The 24062-nt window shown below is 44.2% G+C and overlaps 3 protein-coding genes across 4 annotated transcripts in view; all 3 read left to right on the top strand.

The window, feature by feature from the left end:
* The window catches only part of LOC310794592 (rano class II histocompatibility antigen, B alpha chain-like), a 2142-nt gene extending 1382 nt beyond the window's left edge, over positions 1–760 (top strand). Inside the window, exons 3-4 of the mRNA XM_083656576.1 lie at positions 7–288; positions 403–760. Of these exons, the coding sequence (XP_083512702.1) occupies positions 7–288; positions 403–524 (404 nt within the window). The 3' untranslated portion in view covers positions 525–760. The remainder of the gene's footprint in view (positions 1–6; positions 289–402) is intronic.
* LOC310794586 (H-2 class II histocompatibility antigen, E-S beta chain-like) overlaps positions 1–9419 on the top strand; it is a 28910-nt gene extending 19491 nt beyond the window's left edge. Inside the window, exon 8 of the transcript XR_014553573.1 lies at positions 9117–9419. The gene's annotated coding sequence lies outside the window, so the exon portion shown is untranslated. The remainder of the gene's footprint in view (positions 1–9116) is intronic.
* Positions 3566–24062, top strand: part of LOC310794577 (H-2 class II histocompatibility antigen, E-S beta chain-like) — a 54034-nt gene continuing 33537 nt past the window's right edge. Inside the window, exons 1-7 of one of the 2 annotated variants that reach the window (XR_014553572.1) lie at positions 3566–3644; positions 3765–4037; positions 4906–5119; positions 6340–6407; positions 7748–7861; positions 8291–8317; positions 8411–9025. Coding sequence is in view for 1 of the 2 variants with exons in the window: in XM_083656555.1 (XP_083512681.1) it covers positions 3590–3644; positions 3765–4037; positions 4906–5119; positions 6340–6407; positions 7748–7861; positions 8291–8316 (750 nt within the window). In the remaining variant the exon portion in view is untranslated. Of the gene's footprint in view, positions 3645–3764; positions 4038–4905; positions 5120–6339; positions 6408–7747; positions 7862–8290; positions 8318–8410; positions 9420–24062 lie in introns of those variants that run through there. The other variant, XM_083656555.1, reaches the window with a different exon arrangement.

Raw genomic sequence — 24062 nt, 5'->3', positions numbered from 1 at the left:
TTTTAGATGCTCCTCACAGCTTCATCTACACCAGAGATGATGTGGAGCTGGGAGTGGAGAACCACCTCATCGCCCATGTGACTGGGTTCTACCCTGCTCCTGTCAAGGTCTACTGGACCAGGAACAACGTGAACGTGACTGAAGGAACCAGCCTCAACGTCCCCTACCCCAACAAAGATGCTACCTTCAGCCAGGTCGCCAGGCTGAGCTTCATCCCACAGCTTGGAGACATCTACAGCTGTTCTGTGGAGCACCAAGCCTTGAGCCAGCCACTGACCCGGATCTGGGGTGAGGCACCTTTATGTTAGCTAACCAAAACTACAGTTAGTCTAGCTAACAACAACCAAAACTATAGCTGTGACGCTGTCTTCCTGTGTGTTCATGTGTTTGGTTCCTCCTCAGATGTGGAGCAGGAACAGCCGGGGATCGGACCTGAGGTGTTTTGTGGACTGGGTCTGACCGTGGCTCTGCTGGGCGTGGCCACAGGAACCTTCTTCCTCATCAAAGGAATCGAATGCAATTGATCAGTTATTGATAAGTTATTGATGATGTGAGGCGGGCTGAAGAAGCTGCAGGAGTTAACAGACTGCTTTCTGTCCTACTGGTTTTATACTGCTTCTCTCTGCTGTGTGGATCTGTACTGATTCACTTCGCATGTTAACTTTCACACAAACAAATCAATTAACTTTTTATCTGTATTTTTTTTTAGTAATAAATATTTACATTTTCACTGTTTAACTTTGAAATTACAAAGCTTTCTATTGTGGCATTTGAACTGAATAGTCAATAACTGCTTTTATTATGGGTGCATTCATAAACAGTCACTCTGAGCACCAGAGTGCACTCAAAATGGACCGTTCATAAAGCATTGAATTTCTTTGAACAGCCGCCCTCTCATTTTAGTCTAGACATTTTGTTTAGAGCACCAGATTGAATTTACGAACGTACCCTGAGTAGCCTATTTTAGCCTACATACTTTTGTTAAATTACATTATGTTAGAAATATTGTGTGGTTATTTCTAGCATGCCTCGCTGCCTCGCACACTCACGGGTGATTATTTTATTTCGGGCACTTTCATGTCCCTGGGATGCATTTTTAATCCTTTTTTTCATGTTGTTTTTGTTATCATTGCTTAGTATGCTTTATTACTCACCTAGACTTTATTATTCTCTTGGAATATTTTTTTATCTACTTTTATACTGTTTTATGTTGAAATTTCACCATTTTCGCCTTGTCCCCAACACAGAGTTTTACTATTATTAATAAAATGCAGTTGAATCAATGATTTTCTCTCAAATATTTAACTACCTACAATTTGTGACTTTGTTTGTTTACACCAGCCTACCCAATCAGAGTGAAGCTCATTAGCATACTCTGTAAACTTTATTACCTCCAGTTGTGTTTTCACTCATGATGAGAATTCTGTCTCTTTTTAGTGATCCAGATCATTTAGCTCAGCTCAGTAATGAGAGCCGCCTCTTTGGGCTCCCAAATGGCTCTTCAGTTAACGTCCTACTGGCCCCTTCTGACTTTAATCATTAAGGAAATTAGTAATGTTTTGACTTATGATTGGTATGTGTGCATATGTATCACTTACATTATTCAATTAATTATACTAAACCTTATCATTTCCAGAATACCATAATTTTACATTAGCCTGTGTTTGGTACTTGAAATAATGTAAAAACATAACATTATGTACAACAACATAGTAAACCCTGCTTAATATGATATGATATATTTACCTTACATTCTGCCTTTAGGTTGTCTGTTATTAAAATGCATCAAATACTGCTTCATTTGTGACTGTCACTTATCTTGTTTGCTGTTGTCTGTCATCACCCGTGATTGGTTGCACGCTTATACACACATCAACATGACAGTCAGTCCATGGAGATAGGGTCCACAAAGGCACGCACAAATCGCTTGAGGGACAGTTTCTACCAGGCAGGCCACGAGACTCTTTAACAAACACAAATAAACTCCCAACAATCCAGTACTGTAGCTGCTACCATTAAGTATGTTTAATTATGTCTATGCTATTTGCACATACAGTACGTGCAAACAGCATGTTTAATTATGTCTATGCTATTTGCACTACGTGCAGTGACTATGTCACTGTTTTTGTCTTGTTTTTATTGCTTTACTGCCTTATTGCTTGTTGTTTCTCTTGTTTTCCTGCACTTATATGCCCTGTTATTTTGCACAATGTTGTAACGGAGTCTACAGCACAAGAATTTCACACGTGATACTTGTACTACGGATTGACAATAAAAAATCTTGAATCTTGAATCTTGAATCTTGAGTTCATGTGACCGAGCAGTGTGATGAAAAGATGCTATTATTATTAGGGGGGGAACATATTTTTGTGAACATTCTACAGCCGTTACACCAGCTTGATCACAGCCCCTCAAAGTAAAACAGCAAAATAACACAGAATGACTGTTGATCGCAAAATAAAGTGGAAGTTAAATACTGTCAGTGGAGTGGTATCCAGTGTGTATTGAGATACTTTGATTGATCAACAAATCAATGTTATCATCACCATAAAACTGTCCCATTTAGATATTTCTGTCTATAGCCTACCTTCCTGCCTGCCTGTCTGTCTTTCTGCCTGTTTGCCTGTCTCTCTGTCTGCCTGCCCGTTTGTTTGCCTGTCTTCCTGCTTGTCTGTCTGTCTGTCTGTCTGTCTGTCTGTCTGTCTGTCTGTCTGTCTGTCTGTCTGTCTGTCTGTCCCTATGATAACCGACCGTAGGTTTGCCCAGCTGATTCCGTGACGTATTTTTCAGTCCCAACTGATTGGTTGCTGTCAGTGTCAAGGAACTGTGTCGACAATTCTGCCAAAGAACTTAAATTGATAAGAACTTAGGCTATTTATTGTTCCACCGATTATCACTGCAGCCCAATGACAGCAGCGCTGTTATCTTTGTGTGTCTGTTCTCACTTGTGTCTGATCCAGAGCTGGAAGACCGGAAACAGTTACGGGAGACAGCTGCCATGACAGTTTGCCCGCTTCGATAAAAATTGTATTTTAGAGCCATAATATTGTTATAAATATCGACAACTAGCCAACAGATATCAAAGCTGGTGGGCTTTATGGAAAGAGCGTGGCTTGAAATGGTTGGCAGTTATATAGAACTGGTCAGTGGCATTTTAATACTGACACATAGCTGCAGTGCTCTGCAATGCATTATGAATTTCTCCATGGGGATAAATAAAGGAGATAAATGATAACTAACTAACTTAACTTAGTTAACTTATTATTGGTAATGTTACATCACGTTAGATTAATAATTTAATAAGGTCCCACCACCTATATCGACCAGCCAATCAGGTATCCCGACAGTATCTGTCCTGAATAAACAGTGGATGGGCACATAGGTCCAGACCTATATGAAAAGTATGACAACTGTGATTCATATGGTCTGGATCGATACCAGGATACTCTCTGCCACCAGCAGCCTTTAGGCCGGACTGTCTGCCTGGCAACAGGTGATGCTGGTCATGTGACCAGTGTGCGGCTCCTACATTGGTTTTTATAGCAAGACTCAGGTTGAGTCTGTCACTTAGTGAACTCAACAGAGGGACATGGCTTCATCTGTTCTGCTCTTCTCCCTCTTCTTCATCAGTCTGTATGAAGCAGGTAGGATCAATACATCAATACCTGAACTGATCAATAACTAGCTCAGAGATAATACTCTTCAGTTGGAATATAAATTATATTTATATGTGTAACTAAACAGACTTTGTCTTTGATCTCCAGATGGATTTGAGTTCTATGCGGTGAACAGTTGTGAGTTCAACTCCACTGAGCTGAAGGACATAGAGTACATTTACTATATGTATTACAACAAGGATGAGTTTGCCAGGTTCAGCAGCAGTGTGGGGAAGTTTGTCGGCTACACTGAGTATGGGCTGAAGAACGCAGAGGCCTGGAACAACAATCCTGCAGTGATCAGGGGGAGGAGGCAGAACAAGTACAGATTCTGCAAACCCAACGCTGACCTTCTCTACCCAGTTGTTCTGTCTAAGACAGGTGAGCTGCTGCTCTCTACAATAAACACATCAAATTAACCTCAGTCATAATAATAAACACATCAACTACTTTCATTCTACATCTTTGTCAATTATTTAATTTGAAGAAAACAACATTTCCACACTTGCAAACCTTGCTGTCAGATTTGAGTTTAACTGAACTCCCCCCCCCCACACACACATGTAGATGCAGTCTATATGAAATAGTCCTATGTGTGTATGTGCTGTCAACCTTCGATTAAACATCTGTATTGGTACTTTATAGTTTATCTATTGATGACAATTCACCACATTTAAGTATTTTTGACAGTCTCTCTAGTCTCTATGCATCTATGGAAATATTCACTTGAAAGAAAAATGTAAATGTGATTACAGGAAGATTAAATGTTTATAGCCCATATCAAATGTCTTTCAAATTAAAATTAAATGTGTCATTAAAGACAAATTCCCTATGTAATTTTGCATATTGTGGCAATAAAAGTGATTCTGGTTCGTATAAAGTTTTCAGTCGATAAACTCTGAACCAGACTGAGCTGAGTGACGCCATCTGGGGGAAAAACACTGATGCTGCAACTATGGAGTATTATTATTGTTAGTACTGTTTCTGTGTAATAATAGCCTACTACTGCAGTTACTACTATTACTGCTACCACCACCAACAACAACAACAACAACAACAACAACAACAGCAACAACAGCAACAACAACAACAATAATAATAATAATAATAATAATAATAATAACAACAACAACAACAACAACAATAATGATGATGAAGATGATGGTGATGAAGATGATGATGATGGTGATGATGATGATGATGATGATGATGATGATGATGATGATAACACTAACACTGTGTCCTGCAGTGAAACCCTCTGTCAAGCTGAGGTCAGTGACGCCCGATGGTGGGAGACACACAGCCATGCTGATGTGCAGCGCCTACGACTTCTACCCAAAACAAATCGATGTGACTTGGCTGAGAGATGACAAGGAAGTCACCTCTGATGTCTCTTCCACTGAAGAGATGGTCGACGGCGATTGGTACTCCCAGTTCCACTCCTACCTGGAGTACACACCCAGGTGAGTCCAGATCCACCTTTAGGCTATACACCCAGGTGAGTCCAGATCCACCTTTAGGCTATACACCCAGGTGAGTCCAGATCCACCTGTAGGCTATACACCCAGGTGAGTCCAGATCCACCTTTAGGCTATACACCCAGGTGAGTCCAGATCTACCTTTAGGCTATACACCCAGGTGAGTCCAGATCCACCTGTAGGCTATACACCCAGGTGAGTCCAGATCTACCTTTAGGCTATACACCCAGGTGAGTCCAGATCCACCTGTAGGCTATACACCCAGGTGAGTCCAGATCTACCTTTAGGCTATACACCCAGGTGAGTCCAGCTCCACCTTTAGGCTATACACCCAGGTGAGTCCAGATCCACCTTTAGGCTATACACCCAGGTGAGTCCAGATCCACCTGTAGGCTATACACCCAGGTGAGTCCAGATCTACCTGTAGGCTATACACCCAGGTGAGTCCAGATCCACCTTTAGGCTACAGTGTATACAGCCAGGTGAGTCCAGGTCCACCTTTAGGCTATACACCCAGGTGAGTCCAGATCCACCTTTATGCTACAGTGTATACATCCAGGTGAGTCCAGATCCACCTGAGGCTATACACCCAGGTGAGTCCAGGTCCACCTTTAGGCTATACATCCAGGTGAGTCCAGAATCCACATGAGGCTACACACCCAGGTGAGTCCAGATCCACCCAGGTACATACCCAGGTGATTCAGGAAAATTCCATTGATTACCAGTGGAAATGCAATGTTCTAAGAGAGTTTCTGCATTGAAATCATAGATAGATAGATAGATAGATAGATAGATATGTAGATAGATAGATAGATAGATAGATAGATAGATAGATAGATAGATAGATAGATAGATAGATAGATAGATAGATAGATAGATAGATAGATAGGCATAACTGTGTAAATATGTCATGGTGTCCAAGTTCAAGTTCAAGTTCGTTTTATTGTCTGCTTTCACAGAAATTTGTTGTAATGTGCAACAGTGCCATAGAGATATAGATAGATAGATAGATAGATATGTAGATAGATAGATAGATAGATAGATAGATAGGTAGATGGAGGAGGAGGAGACACTACTGACTGACGTGTGTGTGTGTGTGTGTGTGTGTGTGTGTGTGTGTGTGTGTGTGTGTGTGTGTGTGTGTGTCTGTGTGTGTGTGTGTGTGTGTGTGTGTGTGTGTGTGTGTGCGTGTGTGTGTTGAACAGGTCTGGAGAGAAGATCTCCTGCATCGTGGAGCACCCCAGCCTGTTCGAGCCTGTGATCAAGGACTGGGGTAACTACCTGTCTGTCTGTCTGTCTGTCTGTCTGTCTGTCTGTCTGTCTGTCTGTCTGTCTGTCTGTCTCTCTGCCTTTCTATCTGTCTGTCTGTCTGTCTGTCTATCTGCCTTTCTGTCTGTCTGCGTGTCTTGTCATCTTGGTTCTTCATACTGTACACTCACTAAGAGTTGTCACAGGAGGCTACCATTTTGACACTAGCGTTGTTTCCCTCATCGACACCAGCCACACCGGGTCTACCACCTGTCACCACTAGGGGGCTAAGGGCATCAAAGTCAACGTCACTACATAGAATTTGAAAGTTAAATGCCTCTGTATGTGTAAACTGTGACACTTTAATCAGAGACTCATGTAGATGCAGGTCAGATTCTGGCATATCACTCTTCTTTAGCCTCCCATTGGATTGTACTGTGTGACATTACTGTGTCACTATAACACTTATAATTAATAATCCTATTATTCATCCTAATCTGTCATATCAGTGATCAGATATTACTGATCAGTATTTGTTTATTTGTTTACATAAATTGATCCACATTAGCTGATGTCTACACGACCGCTAGTCTTCCTGCAGGTCCAAGAAAATATATACATATATTACATAACAGACAATGCAATAGAATACACAATACACAAAACATGTATCACATAAGAAAGAATACACAAATAGAATATACTAAAAAACATGTATCACAAAAAACATGTATCACATGAGAAAAAGAGAGAATATAACAAGATAAAAGATAATTTAGAACCAGATGTAGCAAGGTCCGCAAGTACTCAAGCTAGCCTGCCGACTAAAATTGTATTTTATGTATTAGTGTATATACATATTATGTATGTATGTATGTATGAGTGTATGTGGAGTCTAAGTTTACTTTTAAAACCAGCCTTTCCTTTGATGTAACAAACATCACCTGGAAGGCTGTTCCACGATACTATTGCCCTGTAAAATAGAGCCCTCTTCATATAATTGGACTTTGGTACAGGTAAAGTTATCAGTCCACCTCTTGTCTCTCTAGTGGAATGTGTGAGTACTTGAGCTATAAATTATGTTATTATAAAGACATTTAGGAGTATGTTGTTAGTGTGTCCATTTATCATTAGTAGCCTTGGACATGTAATCTCTGAATATGTGCTTTCATTTTACAAAATAAAAAATAACAGTAGCTATTTCCGAAGTGGGGCTGAGGTGTGAAGTCATCACAGTAATAAAAGTGAATCATGTTACTGAGCCGTGTCCACACAGTCACCAGCTAAAAGACGCCTCCTTGGACAAGCCAGTCAGATTGAGTTACACTGGACTGTCTGAAATCAACCATCTCAATGTCTCCACAGATCCCTCCATGCCTGAGTCTAAGAGAAACAAGATGGCCATCGGAGCCTCGGGACTGGCTCTGGGTCTCATCTTACCTCTGGCTGGATTCATCTTCTACAGGAGGAAGGCCCAAGGTCAGTCCACTAGACCAGTGGTTCTCAAATGGGGGTCCGGGGAGCCCCAGGGGTCCTTGAGGGGGTTCCAGGGGGTCCCCAGCCAAAAGGGGGGTAATTTGTTTGTGCTATAATTCCATTCATAAGTAACACAATGACTATTTTGTTCATGGGTTTTATACACTTTCTGTAATAAAACATCTAAAAGCATCAATCTTATTATCATATGGGGGACCGTGGGACAAAATCCTATCAAATGGAGGTCCGTGGTCTAATCTTTGTCAGTTTAGGGGTCCTTCATGTGGAAAAACTACTGCACTAGACCACTTCAGAGACACTTCAGACCAGTTCAGATCACTTGAGATCAGTTCAGACTCTTCAGACTTCACAGAACAATAACATAATAATGACTAAATAACAGCAGTCTCTTCTTCTCTTGTGTTAAATCAGGTCGGGTTCTGGTTCCCACTAACTGAGGTAGGTAGGAATCATTAATAGTAGGAGTCCTGTTGTTTGTCTCCTGGAAGAAAAAGTCAGCAGGGAACTCAACCTGCTTTCTTTTGTTTTCAGTGCTGCCACCTGCTGGAGAGGAAGAGCCGCTGTTTCTGCTTCAAGCCTTCTGTGATACACTGCACATGTGCTGTGACACATAATCTACTACAACACATACATGTTTAGTGATATACATATACTGTTGTCTATGTACTCTACTAATGTGATATAAATGATGTATGGCACATACTTAACCCAAAGCATAACCCTAACCTTAAGTGGTTCTCAAATGGGGGTCCGGAGACCCCCAGGGGTCCTTAAGGGGGCTTATTTTCCCTATAATTCCATTCATAAATAACACAATTACTATTTTGGTCATGGGTTTTATACACTTTCTGTAATAAAGCATCTAAAAGCGTCAATCTTATCATGTGGGGGACCGTGGGACAAAACAAAATCCTATCAAATGGGGGTCCGTGGTCTAATCTTTGTCAGTTTAGGGGTCCCTCATGTGAAAAGATTTGAGAACAACTTGTTTTAGTTGCCTAATCACACCCAAATGCAGCAACATTTTCAAATTGGTGGAGGAACATAAAGCAAAATGCACCAAAACCTTCCAACTATGTAATTTAGGGTCTTATTTGACTAATTACAAGCCTAAAAGAGTAGGCGTAGAAAACATTTGGGGGAAAAGTCCTGACGGAGTTGGCAGTGAAAATGTGTGTGACATAATGTGATGTACGGCACATAGTGTATGTACTGAGACATGTAGCATGACATACAGCACACATATGTAGCATGACATACAGCACATGTATGTCGCATGACGTGTATCTGAGTGTCACTCAAGTCGAATGTATTTGTGACTTGAAGCTTCGCCTTCCTGTGTGACATCATGATTCTTTTCCAGCGGCTAACTTCCTCAAACTGAGTCAGATGAAAGGCTTCAGTCCTTTAACTTCATCTGTCAAATCACATCAACTGCTTCAAGATGTTATCTGCTTTAAGGTTTTCTGAGTGTTAGATTCTCATATATCTACTGGAGTGAGATGTCTTTTCCTACAATAAATCTTTGGGAAGCACTCTATCACTTTGTTATTGTAGCTGAGACTCTCCTTATGTTTGTTTGTGTTGTGTCAGCATCACATGAAAGATCCTTGGGAAAAGTCTCCCATGTCATCATAGTAGTTCTATATTTATCATAGTATCGGTGTAATTGTTTATGAAGCTCTGTCCATATTTACAGACCATCATTGATTATAAACCCATAGCACTTATGATTACTGTAATATTCCATAACTTTATATTCACTTCTGTTGACGTGAAAACCTCGAAAACACCTTTTAAATGGTCTTCCTGAGGATTAATCCTGAAACATGGTGGTTTTTTAGTGTTTTCACCAACACTAACTTAGCAGGTTTAGAGTTTACATGCAGCACCTGAACCTTCTTGTATGTGAAAACATAGCTTGGCAAATCAAGAATTCTGATGCTTCTGATCTGACCTACAAATACCCTTCTCAGGGGGTCACCTGACAACTCATGTGATGAACCATATAAGATGTTTTCAAAGTGGGAGATCACATAGAATAGCCTAAATGTGTGTGATTTGGTTAAAGATAGTTCAGAGATACAGTAGTTTTGGGTTTTACCATTTTCCCCAATTTGCCAGAGTCAGAAACAAATAAATGCCTTCAGACCGACCTTTATTTAAATAGTCTGAAGCTATCTTGTCTCAATTGTATGGATCAAATAATTGCTGCGGCCAAATACCAATCTGATCCCACAGGCATCCAGGAATTTAGCAAAACTACAGACATCAACAAGTAAACTGGGGTGGGGGGGGGGGGGGGGGGGGGCTTTGTCCCCAATTTTTGTCTTGGGGGAGGCTCACTAGCCTGGGTAAACCCATCCCCCACGTGACCTGCTCTCAGGCTTACTGCTCTCAGTCACTAGTAGTAGTCACTGTAGTGACTGAGAGCAGGTCTGAGAGCAGGCCACGTGGAGGCTGGGTTTACCCAGGCTAGAGGCCCACAGCCTCAGACTTTGAAAAGCCCTGATAAACCACAGTCAGGGGGAAACGGCTGATAATAAATAAATAAAAAGCATGGTAAAGTACAAGGAGTGAGAAAATACATTAATATGTGGACACACTTTCTTCATATAAACACACACATGTTTATACAAACACACTTTCTTCATATAAGCACACACATGTTTATACAAACACACTTTCTTCATATAAACACACATGTTTATACAAACACACTTTCTTCATATAAACACACATATGTTTATACAAACACACTTTCTTCATATAAGCACACACATGTTTATACAAACACACTTTCTTCATAAAAACACACACATGTTTATACAAACACACTTTCTTCATATAAGCACACACATGTTTATACAAACACACTTTCTTCATATAAGCACACACATGTTTATACAAACACACTTTCTTCATATAAGCACACACATGTTTATACAAACACACTTTCTTCATATAAACACACACATGTTTATAAAAACACACTTTCTTCATATAAGCACACACATGTTTATACAAACACACTTTCTTCATATAAACACACACATGTTTATAAAAACACACTTTATTCATATAAGCACACACATGTTTATACAAACACACTTTCTTCATATAAACACACACATGTTTATACAAACACACTTTCTTCATATAAACACACACATGTTTATACAAACACACTTTCTTCATATAAACACACACATGTTTATACAAACACACTTTCTTCATATAAACACACACATGTTTATACAAACACACTTTCTTCATATAAACACACACATGTTTATAAAAACACACTTTCTTCATATAAGCACACACATGTTTATACAAACACACTTTCTTCATATAAACACACACGTGTTTATACAAAGCTGCCTTGAGAAAATATGCAATTAGGCACAAAAACCTACAGTGCCAATAGAGCCTGATGAGAACAACTTGAAGATCACATGACTAGAACATCAGGTATGGACCATCATAATGCAATGCAATAGCAAGAGGAAACATATTTTGGGAGGAAAAATGTAGCCTATTATAGGCTACATTTTTCCTATAGCTATAATTTAGAGTTGCCTCTGCTACTTTAAAAAGGTGGCAATATTTAATAACAATAAGTACCACAGCAATAGTTTTGTTTTTGTAACCTAATACAGTATGTACAATTTGAGACATATTTCACTTGCTACACTCCCGTCATACATACAATAATTATAATATTATTAATTCCACGTTACTAATACCGTACCAGGTGTAAATGTAATCAGGTTAATGTGGTCAAGCAATGTCCAATTGCAATAGCCTATGATTATTTACAATTATGTTCAGCGATTCAGCAACTAATAAAATACTATAATAAAACAGTTGTGTCTCCTGATTACCTCATTTAAAAAAGCACCCGCAGGTCTGCTCTTTACACTTCCTGAAAGATTCAGCCCGATCGCATGTAAAATGGCATAGCTGTGGCCCAACACAATTCTGCTAACACATTGCTAACACATTTCACATTCTAAGGATTTAAACGTTTTTTAACCACCCGTTTATGTCAAAATTTACTTTATCTTTTCTTTATGGGTAATATGAGCATTTTATGTGGCGTTTATTGACTTTGCATGTTTATGTTTTCTGTGTGTAAAATCTTAATAAAATATTGTAAAAAAAGATTTGAATGAATGAGGGCGAGTAAAAACTTTGATAGTTAATAATAATAATAAATGGTATTGGGCCTAGAAAGGAGGGAGGGAAGAAGAAAAAGTAATGAAGTCTGAGGAGGAAGGATGGAGGGAGGGATGAAGAGAGGGATGGAGGGAAGGTAATGTCATGGTGACCGAAGAGGAATATGAGAAGAGGGGATGAAGAGAGGGAGGGATGAAGAGAGAGAAGGAGGGGAGCAGGGATGTGCACAGATAGACACCAGGTGGTGCCCAAGCACCTGCCCTTTTACCCTCTGAAGGAATAATGCCCTTTTTGCAAGACACGTCCGCGGCCAACATGACTGTGTTTCAGAGGCTGTAGCAGACTCATTTTTAAAGCTAGAGGGAAGATACTGATATCTTAATATAAATAAAAAAATATAAATAACGCTCCAAAGTTAAGCTAGGTTTTGGCGAGGGAGAAACTGGCATGGTTGTTTTCAAAGGGGCCCCTTGATCTCTTACCTCAAGATATCTGAATGAGAATATGTTTCTATGGGTCCCCATGAGTCTCCTCTTTACAGACATAACGGGCCCTATTCTCCCACAGGCCTTCGGCGCTAAAACGGGCCTTAAACGCAAAAAAACGTGCCTTGCGCCTGTTTTGGGACGATATCAATATGGCTTTACGCTGCCAAATGCGCTTTAGGCCGAATGGGTGTGGCGCAGTCCCAGAATGGGCCAAAGTGGGCGTGTCGGCGCTAACTACCGGCCTACTGATATCTTCGCACCTGGCCTAGATTTAGCGCTTTGCGCCTTTGAAAAGCAGGCCTATTCTGTGCCTTCACTGCCTCTTCTCTGTCACCCTTCTCTCTCTCTCTCTCTGAGTTCCCAGCATGCATTGTGTTTCTCCATTTCGCTACTAAATAGCAACCAAATGAGCCAAAATAGATATAAAAGGTAGTTCTAAATTAATGTGTAATGGTAACACAGCCTGCCATTGTCAACATTTCAATATTGGACCAAATAAAACATCGAAATGAAAACACCACCCTATGTGAAACATATATGTCCTCTTGAGCCTATATATACCCCTTGTCGAGTTAACGTGATTTAGAGAAGTAACAGCGAACGCGTTCCGTGCTTCTACTGGCATCTGCTATACTGTGATGTCTGCTCCAATAACTTAGCCCCATTTCACATTTAGTTTTACAATAAAAACACATTTATGCAATGACTTTACATAATGTAGGGTATATTTATGTGCATCATCCTTCCTGCAGCAGGCGAGAGAAAATGATATCTTTCTGGACAAACTTTCACCAATCTAATAGGCTATATTTTTCTAGCTGATGTATTTGGAACATTCTTTTCACTTTGATCTTGCTATAGTGTAGCGTATTTACATGCTTGCAGTATTTCAACTGCAGTTAGATTGGTTTGAGAAGCATAATAATATGGAATAATAGCCTATAATGGAGACAGCAGACTGGATGAAGGGAGGGGGGGGGGGGCAGAGCGCCTGGCTTTCGTCAGGTTTTGCGGGACCAGTGGAATTGGAGCTAAAAAGGCAAGCGTGCGATTCGTTTATTGCACTTATCCAATGAGCATGACGGTGCATAATTTTATGCTTAAAAGGCGTGGTTGTAATGCTTTGGGCTGCGTCTAGCGCCAGCACGACGATATCAAGTGCGCCTGTCCACGCCCACTGCTTTGCGCTGCGGCTGGCGCTCGGCCTAGAAACTGCGCCGATGCAACGATAGGGACCAACCACTTTATGCTAATCCCATGCAGATTTTGGTAAAAACATGCAGTTTTTTTACATTTGTTATTTTCACATTCTATTTGAATATTTCTGCATACTGGGGTAGGTCCTTCTTAGAATGATATCATTTTGGTATGACTCGAAGGCTAAGACTCTTGTGGATTATGAGCCCAATTGTATTCATGTCTGATTATGTTAGTCATTTACTTGTAGTGAGACCATTTTTCGAAACCTGACCTCACTGTATAAAATGACATTTCAACTTCAACTTCAACTGTATTATCCTGAAGGAAATGTGGTTTGCAGCAGACATTGGGACACAACAGTACAAAAAGACCAACAATAACGAGCATCATCATGACACAAAAAAGTCCAGGAGTGATCGAGCTCAAGTAGAAGATGAGGACATCGTCTCCACATAGCACCAACAACAGCAGGAAGGGCAACCAGGCCAGATCCCAGCAAATAGTACAACATACAATATAACATCAAGTCATTAAGGTCATTACAGTGCTGTGCACATTCTGCAGAGGCAATATATCAAAGAAAGAATAGAAATACTGTAGCCTGGGTAAACCCAGCCCCCAGTGACCTGCTCTCAGGCTCACCCTGCTTACAGTCACAAACCTAGTGACTGGGAACTGAGAGAGCAGGTCACGTGGGGGCTGGGTTTACCTAGGCTAGAAATACTGTAGTACTAATAAAACATAATAAAAATGCATAGAGATAGAGAATGCAGGGATTGCAGACTAAGCCTAGCCTAGCAAATTGAGCCTGTCAATAGCAACAGGAATAATAATAATAATAATAATACACTGCGTCCTTGTTTTTGATGTGCAAGTCCAAGCAAGGAAAATGTATGCTGTGGAACAGAGTGAGGGCAACAGTGACATGTTCATTGGCACACTTGAAGTGGAACAGGAGGTGTGCATCAAAAATATTGAAAATGCAGAGATGGAGGATGAAGATAATTGGACTCAAGATCTGATAATAAACAGGAGGAATGTGACATTTAAGCTTGACACTGGTGCTATGTGCAATGTGATGTCAGCAGAAACATTCAACTCACTGGACATCAGAGGAAAACTAAAACAATCCACCTGCAAGCTTGTTGCATATTTCGGCCACAAGTCGGCGCCATTGGGCAGAACATCACTCACCTGTGTGCACAAAGGACAAAAACGCAAAATAGAGTTTGAGATAGTGCAGCAACATGTTCCAGCAATACTGGACAAAGCAACATGCACAAAGCTAGGCTTGGTGAAGAGAATATATGCTGTGGAAAAACAAAATGACATTCTGACAGGATTTGAAGACTTGTTTTCTGGATTAGCAGGAAAACACCATATCCAGATGAATCCAGATATTACACCAGTAGTGCATGCTCCGAGGAAAGTTCCTGTAGCGATCAGGGAGCAAGTAGTGGAGGAGCTAGAATGGAACAGATGGGAGTAATAACAAGACAAATAGAACCCACTGACTGGGTGCACAGCATGGTGACAGTGGTCACACCAAAAAAGATGAGAATATGTCTGGATCCACAAGATCTCAACCTAGCCATCAAACGGGAGCATTATCCGCTGCTCACTGTTGAAGAGGTTGTCTCTCACATGCCTAATGCAAAGTACTTCTCAGTACTAGATGCCAATCAAGGTTTCTGGCAGATCAAATTGGATGAGGAAAGCTCAAAATTATGTACTTTCAACACGCCTATAGGGAGATATCGTTTCCTGCGACTACCCTTTGGCATTTCGTCTGCATCCGAAGTGTTCCAGCGGTCTGTGGCTCAAATGGTTGAAGACCTGGACGGGGTAGTCAACATAATTAATGATCTGCTGGGGCGACACAGTCGAGGAACATGATCAAAGACTGAGGAAGCTCCTGGAGAGAGCAAGAGAGTGCAACCTAAAGCTGAACAAAAGCAAATGCAAGGTCAGAACGACAAAGATCAAGTACATGTCAACTCAGATAGAGGACATTGTGTCTCAGTGTGCTGTCTGCAACGAAAACAAACATAGCAATCCAAGAGAGCCTCTACTTCCCCCACACACTACCAGAAAGACCATGGGAGAAGATTGGCACAGATCTCTTTCACTACAATGGTGCTGAATATCTGCTATGTGTCGACTATTATTTAAAATATCCAGAGATCACCAAGTTGAGTGACACGACCAGTAGAGGTGTCATTACCACACTGAAGTCGACATTCGCAAAGGCATGGTATTCCAGATATATTGTCATTAGTGACAATGGTCCACAATATGCCAGTGGTGAATTCAAAGTGTTTTCGGAAAGCTGGGAATTTCAACATGTCACTTCCAGTCCAGGACATGCTCAGTCCAATGGACAAGCTGAGAGAACAGTGCAGACCGTCAAGAACATGCTGAAAAAGGCACAGAGCAGCAGCACTGACCCTTACATTGCTCTGCTTGAATATCGCAACACATTGATTGAGGGTGTGGGGTTCTCTCCTGCACAGCTGTTGATGTGGCGTCGTCTGAAGTCCAAACCGCCAACATCCACGACTCTGCTGACTCCTGAAGGTCAAGTTCAAGTGCATGACAAGCAAAAATACCAGCAAATCAAGCAAAAAAGCTACTATGACAGAGAAACAAGACCGTTGCCAGATCTGCAGACAGGTGACAATGTCAGAATACAGAGAGGAGACACATGGCAGCCAGCTGTGGTTGTCAACAGACATCAGCAACCAAGATCCTTCATCGTTCGCACGCCGGATGGAAGAGTCTACAGGAGGAACAGGAAGCATCTTTTGAAGACAGGGCGAGAGAGAGTTTCCACCTACAAATGCACAGGACGTTTCCAAATATGCAGACATTGAGATAAAAGACACTAGTGATGGAACGCAGAGACACAGAGGTCACTGAGGACACTGACACTGACGAGGGACAAGGACAGTCACAGTTGTGTCACACAAGGTCCGGGAGACAAGTCAAGCTTCCAGCCAGATACAAAGACTAGGTGTACAATCTCATATACTCTATCATAAGGTCACATGTTAGAGGTTCAAAGGTGAAATAAAAATAATGTATTGTTCAATAATAAAAGAAAAAGAAAAAAAAAGTTTGAACGCAAGAAAAAAAAAATCTGTTAATATGGAAGATTAAGTAGAATACAGTGCAAGAAGTTAAGATTTTGTTGTTTATTGCATTGTTATTGCACTGTAAGAAGGGCATAACTAGAGACATTATTTGGTAACTTACTGTTGTGAAAAAAATAATCTTAACCCTAGAACACTAACACTAACGACAATTGAATTCACGTGATTTTCATTGTCTTGCTGCTGTCTGAGGTGGGCGGGTCCTTAGGTACCTTCAGGATGCTCACTGACGTCATTAAATGTAGGTTTATTTCCCTGCTCCCATTCATGGTTTTTTCTACCGGCTACGTGTTCGGGTCATTTTCACCCGACGTTAGTGATAGAGGTTAAAATATCTTCGGGTTAGGGTTAATGTTATTGTGGGACTTGTATGGTGAAAATCACCACACAAGTCCCATGAATGGGTGGACCAAAGGAGAAGTTGGGAGCTCCTGTTTTTTTTTTAAGGGGGGGGGGGGGGGGGGGGGGTTTAGTAACGATTACCTCATTTTTCCAGAATTTAACATATTTCTTATAGTGTCCCCCATAATATTTTTTTGTGTGTTTTTTGTGATATTTCACATTTAAAAATAAAAGAAGAGTACCTCAATTTGCCATGTATTGTTGTACTTTAAGATATTTTGATGAGAAGTATGTTTTATGGGGTATATTGTATCGGGTGAAATACACCCGATGTTAGTGATGGTGTGACTTTAAATCACGTTGGTGTTCTAGGGTTAAGAAGGGGGATGTCATCGTGCGTTCCTTTATCACAAAAGAACTGGGACGTGGAGGCTAAATGACGTCACATCCGTTTTGTTAGCGTTCCAATGGCAGAAAAGTTGAGCTGGGAAGTTTACTGTTCACTGGTCAGATCCACTCGCTAGCCAGGCTAGCCATTGTTAGCAATAACAGTTGATATAACAAGGCATTTCGTGGCATTTTGCGCATACAAACACTGCAGCCTCATTTAACGAGACACAAACAAGACAGAAGTGCTAAATAGCATTTATACGATTATAACTACTGTTGTTGCGCGGAGCAGCCATCTTGGATTTTTTTTAGGTCGGGGCTGCTGAGACTCCTACGAGTTTGGAATGGGAAATACCAGCTCTAGTGACGTCACGTCCCAGCTCATGAACTTTGAACCGGTAAGATTACCAGTTCCCAGTTATAAAGGAATGCATGATAATATTGTGTGAATATGCGTAGCGTCAGAGTGCGTATGACGTCATGACGTATAATTAAGCAATATAGCATGAGAGCCAGTGTGTTGTGGCAAATATATCCCGCTGATCAGCTGTGCGGCCTCGTGGGATAACTGCTGAGCAGCGGGATATATGTCACAACACACGCTGCTCGAGTGCTATATTGCTTTTATAAAACGGTTTCTCCAAGTATGATAATATAATAATAATAATAATACTATAAGTCCGACTGGCATGTCATTATGATAGAGTCAGTTGAAACACTACTGTAAGGCGGGACCGCAAGAACGTGCGGGTGATTTGATTGGATCGTTCTGGAGACTGAAGTTGACATTGGCCAATCCTGGCACTTGCTGAGAAGCTGAGAGCTTTCTGGAAAGCCCGACACGCAGCTCGAGCGCAGCGTTGCATTCTCAGCGCTTGCTGAGAAGCCGAGAGCTTTCTGCAAAGCCCGACACCAACTAACGTTACGGGGTTAAATGCGGGGTTAAATGCGGGGTTAACAGCCTTTTTTTTGCAAAGAAGACATTAGCCCGCGTCTATTCTTGTACAAAACATAATTTTCTGCGAAGTATTAGTAAAGTTATAAGCGAAGATCGATTCACAAGGATCTGACAGCTGTCTCCGCCATTTGTTTTTTCTACATTGTCATTTGAGGTAACCAAAGCCTTTTAGTAAGAGAGTTGCCATGGCAACTCAATAACCCATGGCCATGGGTTATTGGAGTGGGTTACTGGATTTATACAATGGCTGTGAACCAATCAGATTGCTTGATTTGAGAGAGCCGTTTTATAAGAATGTATATACATCCGGGTTGGTGAATAAACGCCAGTTGTTGTCTAAGCGGTGTCCGAGTCACGTCAATATATAACACTCCCAAGCTGTCTAAATCAGCGATACGCACGTATTTACAAGTGTCACAGAAACATTGAAAGCCACCTACTTGAGCAGAAGGGTTCATAGCTTCTCGACGTCGGGGTTAGAAAGCTTGACAGTGCTCATAAATGCCTCTTTTCATCCAAAGTCTGTGCTGGTGACATTATTTTTTACAGAGCTTTCGACCAGCGCTGCGACGGCTGCACTCTAATCGTGCATTCCTTTATAACTGGGGACTGGTAATCTTACGACTTCAAAGGTCATGAGCTGGGCGGTGACGTCATCAGAGCTGGTATTTCCCATTCCAAACTCGTAGGAGTCTCAACAGCCCCAACCTCAAAAATCCAAGATGGCTGCGCCGCGCAACAGTAGTAGTAATCGCAGTAATATTGTTTAGCACTTCTGTTTTGTTTGTGTCTCATTAAATCAGCTGTACACACAGCACTGCAACTTCTATCTGTGTGGACATGAGGCTGCAGTGTTTGTATGCGCAAAATGCCGCGAAATGTCATGTTGTCAATTGTTATATTTAACAATGGCTAGCCTGGCTAGCGACTGGATCTGACCAATGAACAGTGAACTTCCCAGCTCAAGTTTTCTGCAAATGGAACGCTAACAAAACAGATGTGATGTCATTTAGCCTCCACATCCCAGTTATTTTGCGATAAAGGAACGCACGATTCAGTCACATCAGTCGAAAGCAGATTGGAAACTACCTCCATATGTGGTTTGGAACAAGTGACACAAATCAGATTTGGAGCGTCCAGACTCATAAAACCAATGTGGATAGAATCATTAATAGGTCACTAAAGTTCACAAATCAGATTTGGCCTCCTAGTCTGAACATGGCCTTAGTGAATGGTTCGACACATTCCAGTTTGCATATAAGATGAGGCAGAGGTGCTGGAGACGTAATGAATAGCATCAGTAAACATCTAGCCTAACAGTTCTGCCAGACTTTTATTTATAGATTTTACTTCTGCTTTCAATTGTATGCAGAAACTCACAAAAAAACACTAGGGAGCTGGTAATTGCGAGTCACCGCAATGCAGGTCATGATTTTACACCTGTTTTGTTTGATGACCAGCCTGTTAAAACAGTAGAAGAGTTTAAATAATAGGAAACTTTTTTTTAATGCAATCTAAGTTTCACAGCCAACACAGAATACATCTTTAAAAAAAACAATGCATTTGATCTAATCAGGAAATTGGATTAATACAAAATAAGCAAGATCCCCAAAAAATTCCAACGTTGCTATGTTACAATTTCGGCTCCGAAATATAATCTCCCGATTATAGCGTAAGCTGAACCGTTTGGTTTGACGAAGTACAACTATTTATGTTATGTATATATATGTATGATTATGCGGAGAAAGACTCAAAACCAAAGTTGTATCCGACTGGATTTATTTTCTCACACTTCAACTGCGATCATACAGGTAAAAGTGGGCTGCTAACATGTTGCTTTGTAGGCTACTCCCCAAACCATCGTGCCACCTACCTGAACCCCCCGCCCCTGTTAAAGGGGCCCCTACCATCAGGTGAATGTCTTTCCCCATTGTCTCTGCTGTGGTACGCCACACACGCCCCCCCCAGAATTCACCCAAACCCCACTCCTAATAACGGCGCGGAGGCCGGATCAGCCGACCGTAATGGCTCTGCTTCACAGGCACACTGTCAGAGTCCTGAACAGCAGACCCTCGGGGCCGAGGGGTGGCGGGGGACCTGCCCAGGTCCAGGGGAAAAGAGTCAGCAGGGGGCAGCACAGCAAGGGGAAGGGGGACCACAAGCTTGTTGGGAGGTCGCCCACCTCCACCGACTTGCTTAAATCCAAATGGGCGGGCTTCAGGCGGTCCACCGAAACGTGCTCCTTCCTCCCCCCTATGTCCAGCACAAAATACTTGGTCCCTGCTTCCAGAACGCGAAAGGGGCCGTCATAGGGGGGTTGCAGCGGCGACCGGTGCGCGTCATGCCGCACGAAGACATAACCCGCCGAGAGCAGATCCGGCGGGATGTGCACCTCCGGCACGTCGTGTCTCGAAGTGGGGACAGGGGCAAAATCCTTGGCCATGTCCAGGAGCGCCGCCCGCTGACGAGCGGCCGACCAGGGAGCGTCGACCCCTGAAATGAACTCTCCTGGCACTCGTAATGGCTGGCCATACACCAACTCAGCAGATGAAGACTGCAGGTCCTCTTTGGGGGCCGTTCGCAGGCCCAGCATGACCCACGGAAGCCTGTCCACCCAGCCACCATCCACGAGGCTAGCCCGGAGAGCGGCTTTCATAGAATGGTGAAACCTCTCGCACAGTCCATTCGCCGGCGGATGGTAGGCTGTGGTGCGGTGAAGCTTCGTGCCCAGCCCCTCTGCCATAGCACCCCAGAGCTCCGACGTGAACTGTGGACCACGGTCCGAAGTGAGGTCAGCCGGCGCGCCGAACCTGGCGACCCACGACCCGATGAAGGCCCTAGCCACCTCTGCCGTTGTGGTCGACGACAACGGCACCGCCTCTGGCCACCGGGTGGTCCTGTCCACCATCGTGAGGAGGTGAGTGAACCCATGGGAGGAGGGAAGTGGCCCCACCAGGTCCACGTTGACGTGGTCGAACCGCCGCTCCGGAACCAGGAACGGGGCCCAGGGGGCTTTGGTGTGGCGATGAACTTTAGCCCGCTGGCAGGCTACACACTGTCTAGCCCAATCTCGTACTTCCTTCTTCAGGCCCGGCCAGACGAACTTGGCCGCTACCAGCTTCACAGACGACTTCACCCCCGGGTGTGAAAGTCCATGCATGGCGTCGAAAACCTGCCGGCGCCACTCGACTGGAACCAAGGGCCTCGCCAGCCCCGTAGAGACATCGCACAGGAGCGTGGCGCCGACGTCACCAAACGCCACCTCCTGTAGCCGCAGCCCGGTCTCCGCTGACCGGCAGGCCTGCACTCCCGCGTCGTTGGCCTGATCTGCGGCCATGCCGGCGTAGTCGAGCCCCAGGTGCACGGCGCCCGCCACCGCCCGGGAGAGGCAGTCTGCCACAAAGTTGTGCTTTCCCGCCACGTGCTGGATGTCTGTGGTGTACTCTGAGATATCAGCCAGTTGACGCTGCTGGCGTCCGGTCCTGGGTGGCTCCGCCTTGGACATGGCGGACGCCAGTGGCTTATGATCCACGTACGCAGTGAACCGACGCCCCTCCAGCAGGAACCTGAAGTGCCGGACCGCCAGGAACAAACCCGATCGAAAGTTCACGATCGAAAGTGCTATACTTCCTCTCATTGTCCCGTAACTTCCTGCTAAAGAAAGCCAACAGCTGCCAGGCACCACTCACCCACTGCTCATAAACCGCCCCCACCGCGTAGTCCGATGCGTCGGTGGTGAGGGCGACTGGGGCCGTAAGCGACGGGTGTGCCAGCAAGGCAGCGTCGGCCAGCACGTCCTTAGCGTCCTGGAACGCTTTGTCCCTCTCCGAGGACCAGTCCACCGCGGCCTTGGGGTCGCGACCCCGCAGTGCGTCGTACAGAGACTGCATGTGATGTGCCGCCCGAGGGATGAACCTGTTGTAAAAATTTACCATCCCCAAGAACTCCTGCAGCGCTTTCACAGTCCGGGGGCGTGGGAACGTGGCCACGGCGTCCACCTTGGCGGGCAGAGGAACAGAGCCCTCCGCGGTGACTCTGTGCCCCAGGAAGTCGATGACCGCCACGCCGAACCGACACCTGGCTGGATTTATGATGAGCCTGTGCTCCCCGAGCCGCACAAACAACTGTCGAAGGTGGCCCATGTGCTGCTCCGGCGACGCACTAGCCACCAGGATATCGTCCAAGTACACGAATAAAAATGGCATGCTCTGCAACACAGAGTCCATCAGCCGTTGAAAAGTCTGCGCTGCCCCCTTGAGGCCAAAGGGCATACGCAGAAACTCGAACAGTCCGAATGGAGTTATTACCGCTGTCTTAGGCACATCCTGCGGGCGCACCGGGACCTGATGATAGCCCCGCACTAGATCCACCTTAGAAAAAATTGTTGCCCCCTCCAAGTGGGCCGAGAAGTTTTGTATGTGCGGGACTGGATAGCGGTCAGGCGTTGTGGCGTTGTTGAGGCGGCGGTAGTCCCCGCACGGGCGCCACCCGCCATCGGCCTTCGTCACCATATGCAGCGGGGAAGCCCACGGGCTGTCGGAGCGACGAACGATCCCCAGGCGCTCCATAGCTGCAAACTCCTCTCTGGCGATGGCGAGCTTGGCTGGATCCAGGCGGCGCGTGCGCGCGTAGACCGGGGGGCCAGTGGTGGTGATGTAATGTTCGACTCCATGCTTAGCCACCACCGCTGAGAAAGTGGGGGTGGTGAGAACTGGGAACTCACTGAGGAGGCGCTGGTACTCGTCACCGGTGGCGAGCACATTGGACAGCCCGACCGTCCCCACGTCGCCCCGTGAACACGGGTAGGAACAGAATGAAGTGGCGTCAATCAGGCGGCGGCTCTTAACGTCCACTAATAATCCGAATGCACACAGAAAGTCCGCACCGAGCAGGGGTAGCGACACCCTCGCCCTGACAAAATCCCAGCCAAAACGGCGACCGGCAAAACACACCTCCACATACCTTGTGCCAAAAGTACGTATGGGCGTGCCATTTGCAGTGACCAGGGCGGAGCCTGCCACCCCAGCCATGTCCTCCATTGCAGACGCGGGCAAAATGCTATGCTGAGCGCCAGAGTCCACCAGCAATCGCCTGCCTGAAACAGTGTCTCTGATAAACAGCAGCTTGCCAGCCTCACCAACGCTCATCGCTGCTGCTGAACGCTGGCTCTCCCGTTTCCCTGGGCGCCAAACTTGCAGGGCGGCCGGCACTGCTTTGCCTTAGCTCCAAACCTCCTGTGGAAATAACACAGCCCGTCGTCCTTCCTGCGGTGGCCGTCTGCTGCCGCCACTGCATACGCCGCGTCCTCCGGTGGCGCCGTCCAGACCGGCGCGGGATGCAGCGCGTGCACGTGCAGCTGACGCGTGGCGAGGAAAATCCTGTCTGCCCGTGGCCGCCAACGCACGGCAGTCCCTGGAGGCAGAAAGCGGGGACCCTGCCAGGACAGCACGCACAGAGCTTGGCAGCTGCCG

Source organism: Poromitra crassiceps (genome assembly GCF_964638095.1).
Source record: "Poromitra crassiceps genome assembly, chromosome: 20".
Lineage (NCBI taxonomy): Eukaryota > Metazoa > Chordata > Actinopteri > Beryciformes > Melamphaidae > Poromitra > Poromitra crassiceps.
Note: the sequence above shows the minus strand (reverse complement) of the source record. Positions and strands in the feature narration are given on the sequence as shown.